Genomic DNA, 23,702 nt, shown 5'->3' on the forward strand with positions numbered 1-23,702 from the left:
TGCACATAACAACTTTGACTCTTTTCATTTTTAATGGGGGCACTTGAGTGTCACCTCATGCACACATGCTCTGTTAAGGATATGTTGTATTTGTGTGCATTCTGGTGAAAACTGGTTGCGAACGCACAATACATCCTGACTTCAGGTTTAATTTAGACGGTTGCTGAGCTCAGGAATAAGCCAAGGGCAGAACATAGACTTTTCTAGCAGAAATGGGTTTACCACAACCAGCCAAGACATAATGTGGAATTGGAATTGGAATTTCAACTTCAAGAATGACGAAAGTGTATATCATATCTCCGTCTGGTTTGCTTATCACAAAAACATAGCAAGGCCCGTGTTAAAGCTTTTGCATTCACAGCTAGAAAGTGGGTGTCATTTCAAGATGACTCACCGCGTGTGGCGATAGCCAGCTTGGCATAGTTGCCGCTGGGGATGTCCAGGAACTTTGTGATCTTGGCGTCCTTGCTCTTCTTGGTGGAGATGATGGTTTTGTCATACCGGATTCCCACTGGTGCGCCTGAGTAGGACTTCTGCAGGGACTCGTAGTTGGAGACGACGTACAGCGTGATGCCGCGGCGGGTCAGGAACTCCTGGATACTTGTCAAGTTGTACTTGGAGTCCTCGTACTGTAAAGAAAACAGAAGGAATGGTTTATGAAAGCTTGGTACTGGAAAACTGAAAAATTAGCAAGCGTGCCAACAGAATGGTTCACGTTTAAATAGTGCATTTTCTTACAATTGTTTCAGTCATTACTTATCATCATGTGCCTGGCAGATATGCATTGGGTCTTGTTTTTCACACATCTTGCCATGCAGCAGATGAGAACATTGTGGTATCTGCCTTGAGCAGAAGCACCCCCTTATCAGGTGAAAAGAGCCATGTTGGTAGGAAGTATTCATTTTGTCGGCAGCGACGCAACTTTAACGCCTGCATGTCATTGCCATTTGTGAACCAGTGAAGTGCAGTTCCCACCAAAGGAGTCTCTGTTACTAGAACATGGCACCATCTCTTGGTCAAGCTCCGAGGGGTTCATGCTCTTCAAGAAGGTTATTTTAATGAGTCACTTAAAAAATAAAAGTGAATAAAAGAAGCTAGAAGATCTTGGTTGAACTAACTAAGAAAATAATTAACAGAAGAGCAGTGTGTATAGGAGAGTTGGTTCTTACCAAGCGCTCGCTCTCAGCGATGAGAATGATGACCTTGGCAGCACCTGGGCGGAACTTGTAGTCAGAAGCCAGCTTGATGGCATCAAAGGCATCTGTTGGGTAGGTGCCGTTGAACTCCAGGCCGTCCAGGCCCTCAGGCATCCTGGCAGCTGTGTTGATCAGCTGGCCATGGATAGAGTGGCTGTGGGCCCCCTCATGGACATCAATGCCACCATAAGCTGCCAGGCCATAGCGGTTATTGGTCATCGGGGACCCAATCAGGGTGCTCTCCAGGTTAGAAAGTAGGACCTTCAGGTTGTTCAGAAACTCCTGGCCACGGAAGCGCATGTTTTCGGAGACCGTGAATATGATGTCGGCGCCGTAGATGATCTTGTTCTCAATCCACACGGAGTTCCTTGGGCGGTCATCGCATTGCTCTGTGAAAAGGATACGTAAAACACAAACGCAGTATTAGCACTTATCACTCAAATTACTTTTCCACATTTGAAAAAATTTGAAAATATCCATAATCACATGCTCATGAACTGACTGTTTGGAACTAGTAGACAGAAATTTTGAAGAATGACAAAACTAAAAAGTATTCCTTACCACAAGGATCAATGATGCCAATGTCCTTGGAGCGAGCAAGCGAGACATAACCAAAAGTCAGTGCACAGATATCATGGCACTCTTCTGCGTGGTTGATGCATTCGTTTCTCCATTCCGTGGGGCTGAGCTTCTCAAACGCTGGCTGCAGCGGTGAGTTGACATTGTCAAAGAACTCAGTGCACTGCTCCGTCAGGATGTTGCGGTTCTCCTCGTTGCAGCCCAGGATGTTGTGGACTGGGTAGTTGAAGCGGCTGATCTGGCATTGACTACGGTCGGTGGTCTCGTATGCATTGACAAAGTCAACCAGGTCGGTGGCATTCTCCCCATTGGGCTTGATGCGGTCGGTCCGGGCCTCGCGGTCCAGGTTGCCCAGGAGGCCACGGGTCTTGCCGTGGTACCACGAGCTGAGGGAGACGGTACAGAGAGGGCGCTCTGAGTTGCAGGAGACCTTAATGCCATACATGGAGGTAACATTCACCCATGGCAAGTCGTACACAACCTTCAGCGTCTTGTCCTTTGACAGGAAGGGGATGTTCTTTGGAAGGACCTCACCATTGAAGTAGACATCGTTGTTTCGTCCAATCTTTACGTGGTCTCCCTTGAGGGCCAGGAACATGTTGTACTGGTTGCGGAACAAGGTGAAGTTGTTATCGATGTAGTCAGTGGCCAGGACGTACGTGCATTCAGGATCAATGTAGCCAGGATGCTCATACAGGTGGTGGTCGAAGGTCAAAATGTGGAGATCTTCAAATATCATGGCAATAGCTGTAACGAAATATGAGGAGCAAAAGGCACCATTAAGAATTTGAAGTTTCATCAAGATTGCAAAACAACATCACCGTCATCATAAAGGCTTTGCTTTGGAGCGAGCATCAACCTCATGAACAGAACTTTAGTAAACAATCTGATTATTCTGCTCAAATACGGATGTGTAAGTTCTCCAAGTCACAGCTTGAATCTTATGAAATAAGGCAGCACACCACAAGTGCTAGATATTTTCGAAAAGTGTTCACAGAGGTGTACAAAAGCCAACAGAGCTAATTAAAAAGTGTGCCAAAGTACCAAAGCAATATTTGTCATTTAAAATGAAAAGGTCTGCTTACCCTCAGAACTGAATGGGCGGTAGTATCTCAGAGCCAAAATCTTGTCTGAGGGGATCAGCCTAGGAAGGCGTTTCAGGTACTCAAAGAAGTCCTTGATCTTCTCAATACCTTGTTCGATCTTCTCACGGTACTGAGGATACTCAGTCTCGATCATGTTGCGGATTTCCTCAACCCAGTCCCTCAGTTTCTGCACATAGGTAGGGTACCTCTCCTCAACAAAGCCGATCCATTCCTGGATGAGCTCATTAGCTTTCTCCATGTAAATCGGGTACTGCTCGCGGATGTACTCAATCCATTCTTGAGCGGTGACATTGATCTTCTCAAGATACAATGGGTACTGGGCAAGGACAAAGTCGTAGTACTCCCAGGCCAGTTCTTTGGTCTTCTCGAAGAGGATGGGGATGTCGTCACGAAGCTCCATCGTCTTGTTCTTCATGTACTCAATGAAGCGCATGGCATGCTCACGAGCATTGGGGTATTCAGTCAATACAAGTTCATAGATCTCTTGCACCTATTGAAAAAGAATTAAGACACTTTGCGTTTTACTCCGAAACAAATGGGGACTTGTGTTTAAGTTTGTGAGACAAGTTTCTTTTTTTCCAAAAAGCTACCCTCTACAGATCTAGCGAAAGTTTATCTAATGCTCACCTTATCGGTAACATTTGTCAGGAACTCAATGGTGTTCTCCTTCCAGATGGGGTACTTCTCGGTGATGGTGTCCTTTAGTAAGGTGTAGTTGCCCTGGATATAGCCCTCCCACAGGGTCCACTTGTCCTCCACGTCATCTCTCAGCATTGTCCATCCCTCCTCGATCTTCTGCTGCAGAATGGTCAAGTTGCCTTGGACCTCCTCCAGGGTGGGGATGTAGCTCCTGATGGTTTCCCATAGCTGGGTCCAGTTGCCCCGCAGCTCCTCCATGGTTGGGATCCGCTCCTCGATCTTGTTCTTCAGCTCCGTCAGGTTGGCCTTGATCTCCAGGAGGACGGGGTACTTCTCAGCCAGCTGGTCAAAGTCCCTGAGCTGCTCCAGGGTTGGCAGCTTCTTGTACTCTTCGGTGATGTTGTGCTTCAGCTCCAGGATCTTCTGCTTCAGCTCCTCAAGACGCCTCTCTACAATTGGTTTGTTGACTTCATACACCTCCTGAAAAATCGAAATCAATTTTGTTTTCAATCAAAGAGCAACTTGTCTTTTTCCCTAAATTCTTATCGGAAAATATATCTGAAATAACAAAAACAATTACCACACACGAAAAAACATTGGCCTTTTCAAACATACCTTGGGTTCTTTCTCAGCACAAATTATCTTCAGGCAATGGAATTTCGGTAACAATGTATTGCCATTTATCTCCTAAAGATAATTGTATCTTCCCCTCTTCTACACTCAAAAACTAAACAAACATGAGAAAAACAGTGTCTCTAAAATGACACTTTCCTCTTTAGGCACAGGAAATCTATGACTTTTTTTCAATTTTGACTCACCTGGATGTAGATGCGGATCTCCTTCTGTGTCTTATTTGCAATTTGAAGCCACTCCTTGATCTTGATGATGGATGGCTTGATGATGTTGCTGTCAATCAGGTATGCGGTCTCATTGATGATACGCCACTGCTCCTCGGTCAAGGTGGGCATCTGGCGGAAGCTGGCCCACACAATTGGGTGGCTAATGTTCATGGCATAGCTGTGCTTGCCCACTCGGCCCACGGTGTTCAAGCCATTGTCTATGACCATCAGGCTGCTGTCTACGATGAACGGGATCTCTTCAACCACAATACGCACGATGTACCCGACCATTTCTGGAGTGTCATAGACAAATACCATGTACCGGTCAAAGGCACGGAATGGCAGCTGGTCAAGCTCATAGTAACGGTAGATCCAACCTGTAAAAAAATTGTAAAATTCAACAGGTAAAATTATATGGAAGCAAGAAAAACTGGCTAAACGTAGTTCATTATTGCATTACAGAAATAATCTTTCCATTAAAAATGCACATACCTGCCATGGTGCCATTGACATAGGTGATGGCATCCTTGGTCACATTGACTGTGAAATTTTTCACAAGCCCAGCATACTCCTTGGTGATATTAATCTTGTCCTCAACAAACACCCTTGTCTTCTCAAGGAGTTCCTTGGCCTTCTCCACATAAGGGGTCTCCTCCTTCAGGTAGTGCCACTGCTCAAGAGTGTACTCCTTGACAAGGAGGTAGTTCTCCTCAGCAAGGTCCTTGAGAAGGTAGTAGGTCTCTTTGGTGATGTTGTAGGTGCGGACCAGAAGTACTTCAGTGTCATTGGCCCAGATCTTGATAATCTCAACTACCTTCCGGACATTGGATTCAACAGGGAAGGTGAGAATCATTCCTTTGACAATGTTGTAATTCTCTTCCAGGACGAATTTGGCTTGCTCAATCGTGTCGTCAAGGGGCTGGAAGCGGGTCTGGTTGGCCCACTGCAGGGTTTTCTTGATAACATCCAGGGCCCTGCTGACATCTTCTCGATCCATGAAGTTGCTCACCATTTCCACAATCTGCCCATATACTTCACTCTGCTTGAGCTCCTCAGTGAGGTTGAGTACTAGCTCACGTGTCTCTCCCATGAAGACCTTCACCTCCTCGATTGTCTCCTCTATGGGCTGGAAACGGGTCTGGTTCAGCCAACGCAAAGATATCTTGACCTTCTCCAAGGCTTTCACTACATCTTCACTTGCCATGAATTCCTCAATCAGGAGCTTGACCTCCTCATATTTCTCTTCGAAGAAGAGTTTGACCTCCTCCCTGGTCACTTCCAGAGGCTGTGTGCGAACCCTCCTCAACCACTGCAGAAACTCAGTTTTCATGGCCAGGGCTTCTGTCTTCAGGGAAACCATTTTAGTCTCAGCCAATACATAAACCTATTACAGACAAAGCAAAAGATACATTTTTCCTCTTTGATTTTGACCATATAAAATAATTCCAATAATCTAGTTTTTAGCAACAGTAACAGAATTCATTTGAAGCAGGTACATGACGGGGGCATCATTACTAATGAAACTTACCTCATACAGGTTCCTGTCAAGGTATTTGCGCAGATAGGTGTTGACAACATGATCTTCGTCCATGCTGAAGGTTTCCAGTTTGTTCATAGTCTCCAGGACGAACTCCTCCAACTTCAGGTAGTAGTCACTGTAGATATCCTCAACTCTGGAGTAGTATCTGCGATACACTTCCTCAAACCTGTCATAGTAATCATCGTACAGCTGTTTGGTCCTCAAGTACCACCCTTCAGCAGAAGTGTAGATGACATTGTAATGCTCTGCTGCAATTTCATAGAGGGGTCTGTTAGTGAAATAATCCATGAGCACCCTGTTGATGATGTGCTCGGGATCCTTGCTGATTGTTTCCAGATAGAGAGATATGTCAGTGATATACTGCTTGCCCATTTTGAGACCAGTCTCAGCGTATTTGATGGAAATGTTGCCCAGCTTAACAGTCTCCCTAAAGACAATGACCACCTTCCTGCCGGTTTCTAGGGCAAGCTGTTTAGCATACTGCACGGCGCTGACTCTGTAAGGTTCGCTGTATTCGATCATCCAGATGACATATGGCCTGCTTACGTCCATGATTAGTTCCGTCTGGTTGACGGCCCAGTCCTTGATGTAGTTGGCATAATCAAGGGCAATCAGAGAGTAATTGGCGATTATGTCAGTGTAGTTGAAAGCATATTCTAGCGCACACTTTGAGAAGTTGACTGTGCTGTTGTATACTAGGAAAGTGTAGTTACCAGCTTGGTAGACAGCCCATTCAGTGAAGTTCTTTGTGTTATTAAGGGCCCATTCGGCAGAGTATAGAGTGACATTTTTAACCAGGCGGCTTAGAACCAGTGATCTTTCATACAAAAGGTCACGGTACTCAAGGCTCATGATGCTCATATCATACATGGTCATATCTAGACAGTCCAGGAGCACAAGATTAATAGGGTTTTCTGGATCTTTGGATATCGCAATTACCTCATCAACTATGTTATCAACCTTAGCAAGGGCTCTCTCCGTGTAATTGTTGAATGCCTCACGGTAGTTGTTGTAAACCTCCCTCAGTCTCCTCTGGAACCGGTGAACCTCTTCCAAAGACTTGAAGGTCATAATGGTGGTTTCAATTGTGGTGAAGTCCATCCTGTTGATGATGTCTCGGATGGTGTCATTCACTTCCTGGAGGTAGTCCTCAATTTTCTGGATGGAATTCCTCATCTTCTCCTCCAACTTCTGAACTTCCTCCCTCTCACGGAAAGTCTCGTAGGCTTCACGTGGGTGGTAGTAAGTGTAGTTGAGGAGACGGAACATAATGTTTGCAATATCAAGGGTCTGGTTGAGGATTTCATAGGTCTGGTTGAGAGCCTTTTCAAGGTAGATCTGGGTGGATTCATTGACGTTACGGGCTATCTGCAGAAGATCGAGGTAGACGTTCTCAGTGAACTCTTTGATGACTTGGACAGTCTCTGGATTCCAGCTGACATTGCTGTAAATCACTCCAGTGTTGTTCAGTTTCAGAAGCCAACTCAGGTCAACAGTTTTAACATCCTACAAGACCAAGAACATGTGCAAAATTCATTATTTAACAAATGTTATTCATTCTCTGCAATAAACTGTTCTTTATTACAGATTCTCTGACACCAGCATGAAAAATAACATTCAATTGCCTCGCAGTACTGACATAAATACGTACTACTTTTTTGTCTTGTGTTTTGAGCACAGTTAATTCTATCATAATACTTCTTTAAAATTTACCTCGGTCTGGTGGAAGATAGTCATGATGAACTCATCACCGAATGCATTGAGGTAGTTGTCTAGGCAGAGGGAACCACGGGATGGGATGGTCACATTGAACAACAGGTGCTCATTGTTGGAGGACTGCCTGAGGATGAACTGATACAGGTCTCCATAGAAGATGAGGTCAGAGAACATCTCTGCTTCTTGGAAGAAGTTCAGCGCATTGTCCACATCCAGGATGGTGCGGATGCCACCGCTGTATATGTTGGAGTTTAGGTATATCCAGGTGTTACCTAGGATGCTGTTGAAAGCACGCAGCCCGCGGAACTGGTTCAGGGTAATGGAGGAATTCTGACCGGCAGCAAAGTAGTCAGAGACCAGATTCCAGACGAGGCTGGCATTGGCCCTGTCAAAGTGGGTCAGGTTAGTGAATCCATGTAGACCAAACTCTCCGTAGGCATTCAAGTTGGCGACAAGGCTGTCGGCATTTGCGGACAGGCTACCATTGATGCGGTCAAAGCTCAACAAGGTAGTAATGTTATGAGCTTCAATGCCTCCCTTTATGATGGCATCACCAATCAGGCTGCTCACATTGAGCTGGCTCGTGCCATTTATTTTCTTGAAAGTGATGAGAGAGGTGAAATTTTCCATCTCAATAGTGTGGAGGGTGGACACGTTAGCCAGCCTGCTGGTGAAATTCAGACTGACATTTCCCATGATGTGGTCAAACTGCCCCACTCCACTCATGTTGCGGATGAGTATTTTGCCACCAGTTGTCAAATTGGCAAATCGGCTCGTCACATTGAGGCTGGCATTTGCAATGATGTGCTGGAATCTGCTGAAGCCTGTCATGTTGTTGATCTCCATGTTCACACTGCCGTTGAGCTTGGCTAGACAGCTTGTGAAGTTCAAGCTGGCATTGGTGAAGATTCTGTTGTACACCATCAATCCGGTCATGTTGTTCACCTCCATGCCTGTGCCTGCACTCAGGTTGGCCAATTTGCTGGTGAAGTTGAGGCTGACATTTCCCAACATGCGGTCATACATCATCACACCTGTCATGTTGTTGACTTCAGAGTTGAGCACAGTGGTCAAGTTGGCTAGCTTGTTTGTCACGTTCAGGCTGACATTGCTGATAAATCGCAGAAAGCGAGCAAAGCCAGTCATGTTGCTGATCTCCATGTTGGTGGCAGCTGTCATGTTGAACAGTTTGCTAGTGAAGTTTGCTCGGGTGGTGCCATTGAGGAGCTCATACTGGTTGATGCCAGTCATGTTCTTCAGATCTATGCTTCCGCTTGTGGTAAGGTTAGCAAATCGGCTAGTCACGTTGGCTTCGATGGTGGAGTTGATGCGAGAGAAATTCACGAGACTGCTGAAGTTGTGGAAGCCAATGTATGCCATGGCTGTGGTGTTGATTATGGGTGTGCTGATGTTAGCCTTGGCAGTTGCATTGATTCGCTCAAAGGAGAACAGCTTGGAGGAGTTGTGGAACTCGATGGCGGCCTCACCAGATGAGTTCACAAACCTGCTCTTCAGCGCTGCCAGGACACTGGCGTTGACGCGAGAGAAATTGAACAGGCTTGAAAAGTTGTGCATCTCAATACCAGCCAAGCCAGTGGAGTTGAAGAAAGGAGTGCTAAGGTTGTTGTTGGTGGTGGCAATGATGCGCTCGAAGGTCAAGATACTGGTGAAGGTGTTGAGCTCAACATCTGTCAGGCTGGTGCCGTTCACATACCTGCTGCTTGCATTGGCACTGTTGGTGAAGTTGATACGCTCAAAGTTGAACAAGCTGAGGAAGTTGTGGAATCCAATCTCAGCAACGTTGCTGACAACCACCAGAGGTGAACTGACATTGACCCGGCTGGATGCATTGACTCTCTCAAAGGAGAACATCTTCCTGAAGTTGTTCATCTCCATGCCTTGTAGGCTGGTGACATTTAGCAGAGCACTGGAGACATTGAAGGTGTTGTTAACACGGACAAGGACGAACTCATAGAGGTTTGTGAAGTCGCTAAATTCAGCAGCAGAAGTGGTGGCCACCTGCCCAACTGGAGAAGAGAAGTTAGCAGAGGTGCTGCCATTGATTAGATGGAAATTGAACAGGCTTCGGAAATCTTTGAACTCAAGGTTGCTAATCTGGGTCAGGTTCGCGTACTGGCTGGTGAAATTGAGGAGGCCAGTGTGATTGACCAGGCGGAATTTGAACATCTTCCTGAAATCTTTTAGATCTGAGCTTGCATAGGCCTTCAGTTGTCCAAGTGGGGTGCTCAGGTTGTAGCTGACACTGCCATTGATACGCTCAAAGTAGAACAGGCTGTTCATCTGTTCTGTCACCTGAGAGTGGTTTGCGGTCAGATTAAATAGGCGAGAGGTCAGGTTGGCTTCCTGGATCAGGTTGGTGAATTCCACTTGAAAGAGACCAGACATGTTCTCGATCACCTGGTCGTGCTTCAATTTAAGCTGCCCAAGTGGTCCCTCACCTTCGTAGATTATGGTGGCATTGGCCTTCTCAAAGCTCAAGATGTCACGCATGTTGTAAAGACTGTAGAACTGCGTTGCATTCATACCAGTGAACGGGGTTGTGAAATTGGATTGCATCTCAAAAGAGGCAGACTTGAACCTCCTCAGAGATGAAAAGTTGTTGAGCTTTATGTGCCTATTTTCAGTAATATTCATGAAGCGGGACTGGATCTTGGAGTTTCCACGGTATTTAAACTTTTCAAAGTTGAAGATGCCAAAGGAGTTCTGGAGTATCAGCTTACTCAAGGTGGTGGCATTAATGTAACGGGATGTCACATTTGCAGAAAGAGTGTGGTTGATCTTGTCAAACCTGATGAGACTCTCAAAGTTGTCCAGTGAGATGCCATTGTACAGCTCCATAAGTCCCAGAATGCTGCTTGCATTTGTGGCTATCTTGCTGGTAGCCCGTTCGAAGCTAAACAGACCTCTGGAGTTACTGATCTCATTGTCAAAGACATGGGTGGCATTCAGGATGCTGGTGTTGACGTAGGTGTGGAAGAAGGCTGTGATCCTGTCAAAGTCCATCAAGGAACGGAACTCGGCCAGTTGAAGACCAGAGTTCGTGGTCATGTTGCCCCACTTCGTGTTGAGAATAGTAGAGAATCCACTGTTGGCACTGCCAAACTCAGCGAGGGACCTGAAATCATCAAGGATCATGCTGTAGTCAATGGTCGAGTTGACATATCGAGAGTCGATCTTGTGGCCAACAGCAGCATCGATGCTCTTGAAGTGGAAGATAGAATCAAACTCATTCAGCGAGATGCCGGAGTATGTTGTCCAGTTGCCCAGAGAAGTGTTGGTGTTGTGCTCCATGACTGCCATCACCTTCTGGAAGTTAAATGGAGAGTGCATTTGATGGAAAGTCAGCTCTGACTCGGTGGTGGTGTTGTACCAACGGGAGGTCATGTCGTGCTTAGCTCCAAACACAGCATCTTCAAACTTGAAGAGAGACTCGAAGCGGATGAGGTCCATCCCAACTCCAGCTGACCAGTTGCCCCAAGTAGTGTTTGTGTTGTGCATCAAGGAGGATCTTATCTCATCAAAGTTGAAAAGAGAGTGACCTCCATTTACCTCCATGCGACCAACATTGGTTGAATTGATCAAGGTGGTGTTCATGCGGTTACCAGCTCTCAAAATGATGCGGTCAAAGTCAAAGAGGGAGCGGAAGGTTGTTAAGTCGACAACAGCATCATTGGTCCAGTTGGCCAGGAAGGAACTCATCTTGTTCTCCCCAGAGGCATGGATGCCGTCAAAGTCGAACAAAGAACGGAAGTTGCTGAACTGAAGAAGACCATCAGTGGTCATCTCAGACCATGGAGACGTGATATTGTGGTGGACTTTACCTTCCACGAGGTTGAAGTCAAGGGGAGAGCGGAATCTGTCCATGACGTAGACAGCCCCAGTGGAGATGTTTGACCAACGAGAGGTCATGTTGTACCTAGCCCCAGCATCAAGACGCTCAAACTCAAACAGTGAACGGACATTTTTCAGGTTGAAGTCAATAGCGGTGGTCATGTTGGTCAAAGTTGAGTTGAAGCTGTGAGTCAGCCCAGTGGTGATATCATTGAAATTGAAGAGAGACCGGAAGTCATCAAACTTGATGCCAGTCACCAGAGATGAGTTGGCCCACTTGGAGGTGACATTGTGCACCAAGAAAGATTCAATGGCATTAAAGTTGGTCAAATTGACAAAGCGGTCAAAATTAACACCAGAATCCATGGAGGAATTTATCAGTGGGGAGCTGAGGTTATGCTTCAACCCACCAGAGATGGCTTCAAATTTCCAGGGTCGGTTCATCTGGGTGATCTTGAAGTCGCCATTGACAGTGAGGTTGGCAAAGCGGGAGCCAAACAAGAAGTCGTTCTGGACATCTACCCCCAGGTTGCTTGGATCAACCTTGAGGATGCTGACAGTGTGGTTACCAGACACATCTGGGAGACGACGGCCCTTGACCAGGTAAGTGAGACCGCTCCTCCAACCCTCCTCATTCAGCAGGGCAGATGTGTTCAACCGCACACCGGATCCGCACATGGTGCGGTTGACCTCCATCTCAAAGATGCTCTGCATGATGCTGCCATCAATGATGAAGGAGTTGTCCAGGGTCATGTTGGCGAGTTTGGGTGTCTTAGCACGGACTATGTTGATCATCTCCAGGCGAGAGTCACGAACTCTCTGCACAAGCTCCTCCGTCATCTCTTGCAGCCGCTCCCAGTTGAGCTCTTTGGTCCTTTCGTAGATCTCTAGGGCAAACTCCTTGATGTGCACGGGCTGGAATCGCTTGATAGGGCCGCCGGGAGTCAAGATGTTGGTTGTGGTGGCTTGGAGCCATGGGTGATAGAACATGGCATTCAGGGACATGGCATCGCGGCTGAAGGTCATGTTAGCTGTGTAGATCACAAAAAAAAAAATTGGGGGAGTCATTTTTCTAATCAAAGTCAATTTACAAATACATCTTACCTCTAGTGACAGTAATAAATAACTTGACAGTTTGATAACTTAAAAGTTTAAAAACTGTGTCTACATATAAAGCAAAACATATATAGGAAATTACACATATGAATTTCATCACAGAGGAAGAGTAGTATGTTAGACCAAATAGATTTCAGTTACAACCAAATTCATTTTTATTACATAAGAACATACTGATATTACAAAATAAAAATTCGTCTTCTACATTACGATAATATGAAGTACGAATTTCAGAAAAAGAAATGTGAGTATCTTAATTATTAACCGACAAATATGTCAAAACTTAAACTAAGTTGAAAAGCATGATTACTATTCCGGTCAGTCTTGAAACTGTTCTCACATCTCAATCAAACTTTTGTTGAGGGGGTAGGGGTTTCGTCAGTTCCGCGGTCATTTTATATTTGCTGATACCTACAAACTTCACATTTTACAGGACAAAAGTCTTACCAGTCTGGGTTATGTTCAGCAGGTCAATGTACGTGTTGTTGTGGGTGGAATTGTAGCCCAGTACCCAACCCTTCTCCTCATCCTTGAAGAGGGTGACGTTGAAGGTGTAGTTGTAGACTGGGGTCAGAATGCGGAAGGCATAGTAGTTTCCTTCGTCAATGTTGCTGACAAGATCTGAGTCCAAGATCAGTAAGGGCCTCTCATCCATAGTCATCGTGGTGTCGTTCAGGTGAAGGATGAAGTCCTTCTCGGAACTCAGGATTGCACCTTGGGTTGTTGTTTTGAACTGGAGGGGAAAAATTGTCTAGATGAGAACTGATAGTCTCGTATTGTGGGAAGAATACATATCTTCATGACTGAAATACTTCTCCATTGCCACTTATCCATTGACTATCCGCTACGAGTGGAACAAAAGAGGGCATGTTTTTTGGTACTCACTGCATAGGCATGCCACGAGGTGGGCAAGTATATGCATGTTTGATGCAGTCCACTTTGAGTACGGGTAACTGATTTATTGCAGCATGTATGTTCTTTGCGTACACGCGGAATGAGTGCAAGAACCCGCTAGCAACCACCTGTCTTTCTTTGGCCGATTGTGGGTGCACTTCAGCTTGGGGTGGATAAATCCTCTGATAAGTGCATTCACGGGCTTGGCCACCTAACCACCAACAAATACAAAGATGAGTAATGCTTTCATTACATTTCCTTTGCACAGATCATTCACACATGTCTTGATACCTGGTGACAGACTTTCAGGGACTTGTCAGGGACTAGACTGTAGCCTTAGATACCCGAAAGACAAGGCATGATTTAAATTCTCCTGCAACTTTATAATCACCTTGAGAGATGGGACGGTAGTGTTGAACTGGCTCCAGTAGCTGAAGTAGTTATCAACCAGGGAAGTCTCATTGGCCACACGTCCGCTCACGCTGAAAGTCAGTCGCTCCTCGTTGTAGGGGCGAGGTAGGCTGACGTTCAAGTAGGCCATGTAGACGGCGGGCGTGGGCTCTTCGCTGTCGAGGGTCTCATTGCGGAGGCACAGCTCGGTGGAGACATTGTAGGAGGTCTTCTCATTTATGTAGGCCTTGTCACCATACAGACCTTATGGCAGGAGAAGAGGATCATTGAACAAAAAAATTCATCTTACAAAGGGTCATGATCAACAGACACTGGGGCATTTAAGGTACCATCGCAAAGTCATCTTCAAACATGTTTTAACTCATGAAATACTTTTTGAGCATAATACAACTGGATGTGTGGAAGGGGTAGCCACGAAAGTTTTGTTAAAGAGAACAGTTTCGCTCTCAAGGGCAAAGTGCAAATTATCAATGACTCGCAAAAGATGCCTAGAAGCCCCATCATCAGCAACCAAAGTGCTGTTTCCTTGCAGTGAATGTCATGTTAAAACAGTGCATGTTTTCTTCTTTTAAAAACTCGCCTAAATATGTAAATAAATTTCGGTTGATTGGAAACTATGCACATTGCTCACTTCAGATATCATGCTCGGATCACTAGTGATGACAATCTTTACTTACTCATGAAGGACCAGCCCTTGTAGATCTCAAAGCTCGGCCTCAGGACCTTCTCGGTGATTTCATAGCCCATGGTAACAGTGGTGTTCAGCTCCTTTGGACTGAAGATCATCAGGTGGTCATAGACAAGGGCCCTGTTGTGACGGCTCAGAGAGACCTTGAAGTCGGTCTTGGTGTGGGTACTGTCCAAGACGCTGTTCACGATGGACATTGTGGAGTTCAAAATAGAGAAATTCTACATAGCAACCAAAGAGAAAAATGACAAATAAGCTCAATTTCCTTAAGTCCACTAAAGAATTTGTTTACATTTCTGAGATGTTATTGAAACTACTGAAACATTAAAATGAAAGAAATGGGAAGTTAATTAAAACCTCACTTAGGGGAATATTTGTTTAATTTTTTTTCCTTGATGAATCTTAACAGTTTCAACGTACCATTTTTTTGAGTGAAAAGAGATAACAACAACAGCCAAAATGTACCTTAAACATACCAATTATAAATTACTTCAGCACACCATTAAGATCCAGGCCCAAATTTGATAAGCACATAAACGATTTACTTAGCCAAGGTAGTCAAGGTAGCCAAAATGTCATGCACTGTGCACTGCTTTTGAATGGTTCCGGGCCGGCTTTTAAGCATGTTAATAGGCCAGCGACATTTTCTGAAAAATGCTGCCCAGCATTTGAAAGCAAGTCCATGATACTGAAGTCATGACAAAAAGTCTTACCACTTTGTTATTGGTGAACTTGAGTTCCATGTCATTGTTGTAGTTACCATCGATATGGTCAATGTGGCTCGTTGCCGTCAGGTTCTGCTCAAAGGCACTCAGCAGCACCCGTGAGTCCCAGATACGGTTTTCGGGGCCCAGCACCTGCTTGTTGGACTCGATCAGCAGAGTGTTCTGGCGGTACTTCTCATGGTTGATGCTGTAGTTGTAGAAGGGGAAGAGGATCTGCCTGTACAGCGGTGTCTCATCATCCCTGCATTAAGAACAGAAGCGGTAACTTTCAGAATCACATCTTCAGATCTCAACACACTGTTACAATGTTGTTAGGGCTCACAGTTTCTTCCCTCTCAAGTCTCAAGTATCTCTTGATTGTTTTATATCTGAAATGTCCTCACATTTCCATGAGAGGACATTTTGAATGACAATGTTGTCCCTGTAAGAGAAGGTCCAAATTTGTATTGAGTCACATCACAGGTCCTAACAAGTCCCAACAAGTTGCAAATCCACTGCAAGTGCTAACAAGTCTGTATCCAAATTACAAACGATCCCATTTACAATCTTTTAAATGAACTATGACAAAAGCATTCCTTTCTCATTGTTCACCTTGTTATGACTATAGTCATGTGACTGAACTTGTGAAAAACTCGACATGGCTATGTTACTTACCAGTAGTAGTAGTTGGTGGCACTCGCTCTCCAGTTGTTAGCCATGCCAACGTACTGTGCCACATTGGCAAAGTGCAGGTTCATCACCGAGGCATTGAACACGGCTGTGTAGTTGGTCTTCTCCAGGGTGGTCACGTTCTTGAGGGTGGTGGAGACAGATGCGGTGTACTTTGGCCCGGCAGTGGCGTTGGCGACCAGGTGGAAGCCGGAGGTCGAGGTGCTGGGGTCCGTGAGGTTGAGCAGGCCAGCAAAGACATAGGTTTGTAGCTCTGGGATGGAGAAGTTCCACTTGGCCTCCAACTTGGCACGGTTGAAGGTGAAGAGGGAGGAGATCTCTCTCCGCAGCTCAGCACCTGTGAGTGAATGCAGCGGGCTCAGCATTTAGCATGATTTCCACAATGCAGGCCTGACACCTGACTATGCTACATTTATACAGAAACTTTTAAGTCTTCTAATCCAGATCGACTACTGGTACATGGAAGAGATGTACCTTTCCATAGCAATGTAGTGGATGGGGATATACTGCATGAATGCACAGGCCCTCTTGTGCTTGGCACGGAAGACACACATGCATAAGCACATGTGACTAACTTCTGTTGGAAAGTACAGTCTTACCACATGCTCCTGGTGCCCAATTGAAATGAGCTCCATTTTCTTTTCTCTTCTGGGCTGGTGAGGGGTTACCATGATAGAAAATAGATAGCCTCAAGCCACATTTGCTTAGCTTTTTGTAAATTTTAAATTCTTGACACATTTTCTGGTTTTGTCAGAGAAGAACAATGGGAGAGGACAGAGAGCTCAACCGAGCCCACAAGGCCCTTTTCTCTGGACAACGAAATGGAAACTTAGCCACATGTGGTTACTTTAAAGACAAGTTCTCACCTGGGGCGGTGAAATTGACCAAGATGACATCGGTGATCTCAGCTGGCTGCTGGCTGGGCTTCTTCTTGGCAATCATGCTCAGCGTCTTCTTGGCGGGGCTGCCTCCCTTCTTGATCATCTTGTACAGGAATTCCAAGGTATATGTCTTCAGGGCCCTGCAGAAATGAAAACAAGCAGGAAAACATAAAGTTTTAAAATACAACAACCAAAGCCCATAAACAGCGGCAAGGCTTTTTCCCTTCTTGTTTGATCTGAAACCATTAAATATTCACAACTTGACAGTAAAACACTTTGAGGGCTCTGGTACTACTTACTTGTCAGTGTTATCCAGAGTGATATTGAAGCTGGATGGGCCAGTGATAGGGAATCGAGGGGCCATGTTGACATAGCTGGCATTGGGGTAGGCCCAAGAGACACAGAGATCAACGCCCAGAACCTTCTTAGTGACATTGAGGCACTTCTGGACCTCAACACGGTCCTGTTCAACCCCTGGGATCCACTGGATCTGACCATCCGGCCTGGAAGAAGGAATAAAGTTTGGTCAAACTTGAACACGGCATTTTACCTGGTGTGAAGCACCAAGTCAAAGTTTGGTTATTGTCATTCACAGCTTAACTACTTCAGCTGCTTTAAAGTTTATTTTAGCAACAGACTCCTTTCTGTATTAAAAGCATGTGTAAAGGTATCTTACTTGAGCTTGAGGTATCAGGATCTCAAAGTATTGAACACATTACTTTTGTCAATTTTGTCCATTTCCTCTTTTTAACATGGATATAAACAGCTGGATTAAATGAAGTGTTTTACATGGGACCTATCTCATAAAATCTTCCAAACCACCATGGCAGCCTCTAATGTGTTCATCTCCAGCTGTGCAAGCCACGGCATCTCGGGCAGAAAAGTCAGAGATGTACACTCACTTGATCAGGAAGAAGTTGGTGGAGAAATTGAGGAGGTTCATGGGCCTGTCCGTGTTGTTCAGGTTCAGCTTGAGGTGGGCACCATTGAGCGTGACGTTGCCCTCGATGTGGGAGGCGTGATACGTGGTGGCATTGGCCATGACGGCGGCCTGACCCAGGATGGGTACGTTGACTCCCATGGTACCAACAACCTCTACCGAGGCACTGGGAAAGATGACCAAACCAAACAAAAAATCCAAAGTGAAGATATGGCATGGGTGAGGGCATGAGCCCTTCATTATCAAGGATCTGTAGTTGAGGAATATCTTCATAGCAGGTATGGGACATTGTTTCAAAGGTTAATATTGGTTGAAATAACAGTGTCAAACAGCTTGCCGTCTGGATTTTAATCTCAAGTAGGGGAGTAACTCAGGGAAAGTTTGATGGAGAATGCAATGAAGACTTGTTTCCAGTTTTGATGCTTATATTTAAAGATATGTAAAACTGGTGCCTGTTTTAGTAGACATATTCTGCCTGTTTTGTCTCCACTAAGCAATAAGTAAGTTTCAACATTTTGTTCAATATAAGTTCTCCGAGGGCTTGCATCGCGTGCCATGATTAAGGGCACATCTTTCTTCCACCATGGTATACATATGTAGAGCCTTTGTAATTTTATTGTCACTGATTTTGACAGACAAAATTTGTGTTCAGCAAGAGAACATGGTGCAAGTCCTCTATTATCATGTTAACCACGTATTCCGATCTTGATATTTCTGTGTAGCAAACGGACTTACCTTGGGTTGATCCTACCAGAGGCGTAGGCCCTCATTGTCATGGGCTCCATACCCAGGGCTGCTCGCATGCGAAGGCTGAGCACAGCAGTTCCATTGACGGTGCAGTTGAGAGGCAGACCAGAGCTGGTGGGGATGATGTAGTCACGCTCCAAAAAGATGAAGCTCTTAGTGATGTTCTTCTCCACTCCCTGAGCAACCTTCTCCATCAACTCCTGTGCGTACTGAATATGGAGAGAAATAAATCACGACTAAAAAGAATGTCCATTCTGCCAAATCAAATCCCCTTTCTTGATATTGGAGAAAACATCAGGAGCTCAAAGGGGTCAACTGGTTTTCATCTAGGAGAGGTTTTAAAATCATCTAGCACAGAAAGGAAAAGAAAGTCAAGCTGGGCTTACATTCTTGGCGACAGTCTTGATGTTTTCGATGCTAAAGTTGAGCTTCGGGATGATGGACTTGATGTTGTCCAGGCTGACGTAGCCCAGCTCATTGCCGAGCATCTTGATATAGATGGAGGCATGAGGCATGTTGGATCCCTGGGGAATCATGCTGTGGATTCTGTTCAGCTTGTCCTCAAACTCATCAGGGAGGGCCTGTCGGAGCTGCAGTATCAGAATGGAAACAGTGATGGAATTTGTGATAATTTAAATCCCATACCTATCATATGAAATCACCCAGGCTGCATGGACATATCACATTTTCATTTACCAACACTCTTGACAGAAAATTTTTGGTACCTGTGTTACATACACTGTGATTTCAGCGAGCAGAGTCCAGTAAACCTGGTGATTAAACATCTGTCTTCGTAAAGGCACGAGTTTGTATGTTTGTGCCAAACATGGAATAGCAAGAGACTCCTTATTTCTTGTTGACTCTCGTGAAGTCAGCATTCACTCCTTAATATTTTTTACTACCATCCGGGGGGGGGGCAAAAATCTTGATCCAATCCAAGTACAGCCCCATTGTATACAAAAAATGCTGACTTTGAATTGAAAACAGCTGTCAGGACTTTGTTTCAGTGTGGATGTAAAGTAATGTAATCTCTTCACTTACCACCTCATTCATGTGCTCGGCCATGGGGCTTTCTGTTGGTGTTGTCTCAGCTGGGCGGGTGAGGTTGAACTTGTCCAAGATGGCCTGCTTGGCATCCCTCAGCTTGGCCATGAGGAGTTCATCCAGTTCGGACCAGGGAGTGTTCCGCAGCTCCTCGATCTGGACCTTGGCTTCCTCCAACAGGAAGGTGTAGGCATCCTTCATCTTGGCCAGGATCCTAGTGTCCATCTGCTTGAAGAGGCTGCCCAGGACGTCATCCGGGTAGTAGCCCATGGGGCCGAAGATGGCCTCTAAAGCTGGCTCAAATCCCTGCATCTCAACACCAGTCTACAGATTTGAAAAAGCACACATACATCTGTATTATTAAGGCATCATCACTCCTAAGGCAAACTTTAAAATGTTGATACCTCTAGAAAACATCTTCAAAGTCACAAGGTCATAATTTTGCATTTTGTATTCCTCAGACCATGAGTAGGACCATTTATCCAATGGGCTTAGAAGGCACTCTGCCCTTAGCCTACAAAATGTGAGGGACAAAGAAATGTAAGGGCCTACACAAAATTTGACGGAGGTACCAAAAAGTGCTAAAGTCTCTTTTAAGTTTCAAATTTTGAACAGCTTCACCCAAGCCAGTACACAGTTTACTGGTTAAGTTGAGCATCAACAAATGGGAGCCCCCAGCCCCTACAAGCACCACGAAATTGGTGCTGGTGCCTGTGACGGAGTTGAACCTACAGAACAGTGGTGCCTTAGTCTATCAGCTATCAAGCCCTGATTATGCAGCCTTGCGTGTGCAGAAACCTTGTCATACACTCCAAAAAGACCTTTCCTTAAATTTTGAAATGAGCGAAAGAAATCCAACCAACCTCAAACAGGTTCCAGCTCTGTCCAAGAACGTTGATGGTGGTGTTCAGCATGACGTGATGAGGCAGGTAGTGCTCCGGTTTAAAGATGACATTGGATTCAATCTGGGTAGCCAGGGTCTTGTTGAAGTAGGGCACATTGACAGCCTTGGACTTCTCAATGTTGCGCGAGTAGCGCAGTGGGTCCTTCGGGTATTCTGGGAGTTGGCGGTTGCCCATGGCAGCAGTGAACTTCATCTTCAGGCTACGGTTACAGAGAGAAAATCTTTTATTGAACCATGATGAACCATGAACTTCCATAATAAAACACCAATAAAAAATTACTCCTCTTCAGAGTCAAGCAATCATAAATAACTGAATATTTAGATGTAGACAAAAATTTGACATGGTATATCAAAATCGGGCACATTTGAGAAAGAATTCAAAGTATAAAGCTTTAAGCCTGCCATTTGGAATGCTGCTTTTTCATCTTAGACACTCTTAAAGTAAGTTATTAAGTTTGAAATGAGACTGTTCGAAAGAAGTTTTGGTTTAGTGAAAAAAATACTTCAAATCACAGTTTGAAACTGTTACAAAACATTTTTAAATATCAGGAACACCACAAAGTTCCACAAATTTCTCAGTCACTGAAAATCACCCACAACCAGTTTTGAGCTCTCCGTCCATTTGTAGCTATGCCCAATTTTTCCTGGTCTAAGCAACATCAAACCGCAGCAACAATTTCTGCTTTTTGTGTGATTTTTAAAACACAAAGCATTTGTACAGTTTATTTCTTTTGACTTACTCTTGAATCAGAGGCTCTTCAGACTCCATGACATTCTCAATGTGAGAGAAGACGAAGGCCTTGACTTGCATGAGGGGCTCATTTAGCATGATGTCAATGATGAACTCCAGGTCAGCCACAGAGGGGTGACTGCGCATGACCATCAGGTAGGAAGCAATTCGGACATGGACAGCCCTTGAGGAATCGGCCAGTACGTCCTTCAGGGCAGTGCGGACCCTCTTCTCGTCAGTGCTATGGGAATGAAACCAGCTTTGTAAATTGCTCCATCACTACTAAATAACACCTGATGTTTTGATGCAAGAAATGTTTTACCCTGAACAGTAGATAAATTTCTGAAAAGAGCGAATAATGTATAACATTGTCTCAAATTCCTGCTGAGAAAATTGATTCTAATATATGAAAGATTATTCTACCAAATGATATATGACGGACTCATTAAAGTGCCAAAAAGTAACAGGGATGCAACTGACAGATACTTGGCTGCATCAGTGGATTCAGCTCACTGAGTGTGTGGGTGTTTAATTATTTGACCAAATCAGTGGATTCAGCTCACAGAATGAATAGGCTTTCAATCCAACGTATGCCCAAATCAGTGGATTCGGCTCACAAAAGGAACGGTATTTTAAATCAACACTTGATCAAATCAGTGGATTCAGCACAACGAGTGCATGGGTTTTTACCTTGGGATGTTGAAGCGACGGAATGCCTGGATGGCAGCCATGGTAATGTTGTGGTGCAGGTCCTTGCGGGCAATGCAGTCCTTCAGGCGAGGCACGATCTGCTCCGAGGTGAAGAACTCATCGTGGTCAAACTTCTGGACGGCCTCACCCATGTTGCCAATGCTCTGCAAAGAAAACACAAATCTATCTTAGATTGTTGAGCAAAATCTTTTTAAGAATAAATATGCTGGCTCAATCCATCCATACTGGTCATTGAGACAGCTCCTTTTCAGTGAAATATTCTGTAAGTGGAAGCCTTATGCAGAGTGATTTTGTCACATTAGCCCACACGGAAAGTGGCATCAAATTTACTTCACTTTTTGGAGAAACAGCATCAAAAAAAGCTGTACAGAAACTGAGGAAATGTAAAGTTGAGTGACAGTTTAGTTCCTGATGACGATTGTCCGAGACTGCTTCAGTTGCCACCATATCTTAAGACAGCAAGATCCAGTGCTAAAGTCAAGTGCTTTGCAAGCACTTACAACAGCTTTGCAAGTTAACTACTAACACATGACATACAACAAAGCTGTTTTCATGAGAGTTCTCTGACAAAGCTTGGGATGACAAGTGAAAAGTGCACGTGGAGTGCTTGCAAAGTATTCGACCACACCACTGGCAGGATGGAAAAGTTGAAGAGGAAACTCACCTTCAGGGCCAAAAGAATGCGGCGGTTCTGTTCGATTTTCTCCTCTCCTTGGATGTCCTCTGGAACAGAGCAGTCCGTGAGGAGCATGTCGCGCACCAGACGGATGGACTCTTTCAAGGGATCGGGAAGCTGATGGAAGAAAAATGCAGTTTGTCACAACACAACAGTAAAAAGGAAAAAAAGACACCCTCATTTTTTCACTTTCAGAATTTGCAATGCAATCTTTCAGTTGATAAACTGTAAAAAACATTTTAAGAATTTTGGTAACATTTTGCATATGAACTTTCTTGACGACAAAGTTGGCTACAAACACACAAGGAACAAATAACATCAGAGAATATTTGTTTTAATACATAGGAGACACAGGATCAAACCCACAAATCATATCCATACTCACTAAGTCACATTATATATATTCTACTATATTTCGAGACAGATTTGACCCTTTGGTATAGGGCACATTACTTTCCCACATACCTTGCGGGCATCTCTCAGCTCGGCCTCTTGCTGGATGTAGTAGTTGTGGACCATGATGCTGAGAGGTAGGAGGACCGACTGTCTCTTGTGGGTCTGGGCAACGCGCAAGCTCTCCTCAATCAGTGTCAGTGGTGGGAACTGGCGGAAGGCCATGATGTACATGATGGCATCCGAGATGGGTGCGGGGACAGTCTCGTCGATGATGAGATCGTTCATCACTTTGAAGCAAGGGATGCTACCGCACTGCAGGAGAGCATCATACATGTAGGTCCTGGACCAGAAGAAACAGGAAAAACATCAAAACATCAAGATGCAATGTCAACATTAAGGCTGCTTTCAAGCAAGGAAGCAGTAAATACCAAACCTCCAGAGCCTTGTTTCCTTTACACAATAAATAATAAATATCAGTTACTTAGGGAAAATAAAATAATGATTAGTTTTGGCCAATATTCCCAACACCCCTTTGGGAAAACTACAACATACTACTCGCTAATAATCCCTTCTGACAAGGGATAAAAACCACCATTTACAAGTTAAGTAATCTTTCAATGCAGGATTTGTAAAATGGTGAAGGTATTTCAAACTCTTACTAAATGGTTGAATATTGACGGTTTGGTAGAGTTACTCATCAATA

General features: G+C 44.8%; 1 protein-coding gene across 1 annotated transcript in view; it reads right to left on the reverse strand.

Moving 5' to 3' along the window:
• Positions 1–23,702, reverse strand: part of LOC110985170 (uncharacterized) — a 29,861-nt gene that overhangs the window by 1,039 nt on the left and 5,120 nt on the right. Inside the window, exons 6-30 of the mRNA XM_022246003.2 lie at positions 23,069–23,339; positions 22,592–22,720; positions 21,907–22,070; positions 21,227–21,457; positions 20,446–20,686; positions 19,580–19,906; positions 18,925–19,128; positions 18,527–18,747; positions 17,754–17,957; positions 17,151–17,354; positions 16,837–16,991; positions 15,956–16,307; positions 15,290–15,542; positions 14,566–14,797; positions 13,869–14,131; positions 13,031–13,316; positions 7,613–12,498; positions 5,888–7,405; positions 4,852–5,743; positions 4,339–4,736; positions 3,509–4,000; positions 2,861–3,371; positions 1,758–2,522; positions 1,170–1,585; positions 395–629 (exon numbers count right to left, since the gene is read on the reverse strand). Coding sequence (XP_022101695.2) covers positions 395–629; positions 1,170–1,585; positions 1,758–2,522; positions 2,861–3,371; positions 3,509–4,000; positions 4,339–4,736; positions 4,852–5,743; positions 5,888–7,405; positions 7,613–12,498; positions 13,031–13,316; positions 13,869–14,131; positions 14,566–14,797; positions 15,290–15,542; positions 15,956–16,307; positions 16,837–16,991; positions 17,151–17,354; positions 17,754–17,957; positions 18,527–18,747; positions 18,925–19,128; positions 19,580–19,906; positions 20,446–20,686; positions 21,227–21,457; positions 21,907–22,070; positions 22,592–22,720; positions 23,069–23,339 — 13,850 coding nt within the window. The remainder of the gene's footprint in view (positions 1–394; positions 630–1,169; positions 1,586–1,757; positions 2,523–2,860; positions 3,372–3,508; positions 4,001–4,338; positions 4,737–4,851; positions 5,744–5,887; positions 7,406–7,612; positions 12,499–13,030; positions 13,317–13,868; positions 14,132–14,565; positions 14,798–15,289; positions 15,543–15,955; positions 16,308–16,836; positions 16,992–17,150; positions 17,355–17,753; positions 17,958–18,526; positions 18,748–18,924; positions 19,129–19,579; positions 19,907–20,445; positions 20,687–21,226; positions 21,458–21,906; positions 22,071–22,591; positions 22,721–23,068; positions 23,340–23,702) is intronic.

The sequence above is a fragment of the Acanthaster planci genome, linkage group LG12 (assembly GCF_054643075.1).
Source record: "Acanthaster planci isolate LZ-2023a linkage group LG12, COTS_SCS, whole genome shotgun sequence".
Taxonomy (NCBI): Eukaryota; Metazoa; Echinodermata; class Asteroidea; order Valvatida; family Acanthasteridae; genus Acanthaster; species Acanthaster planci.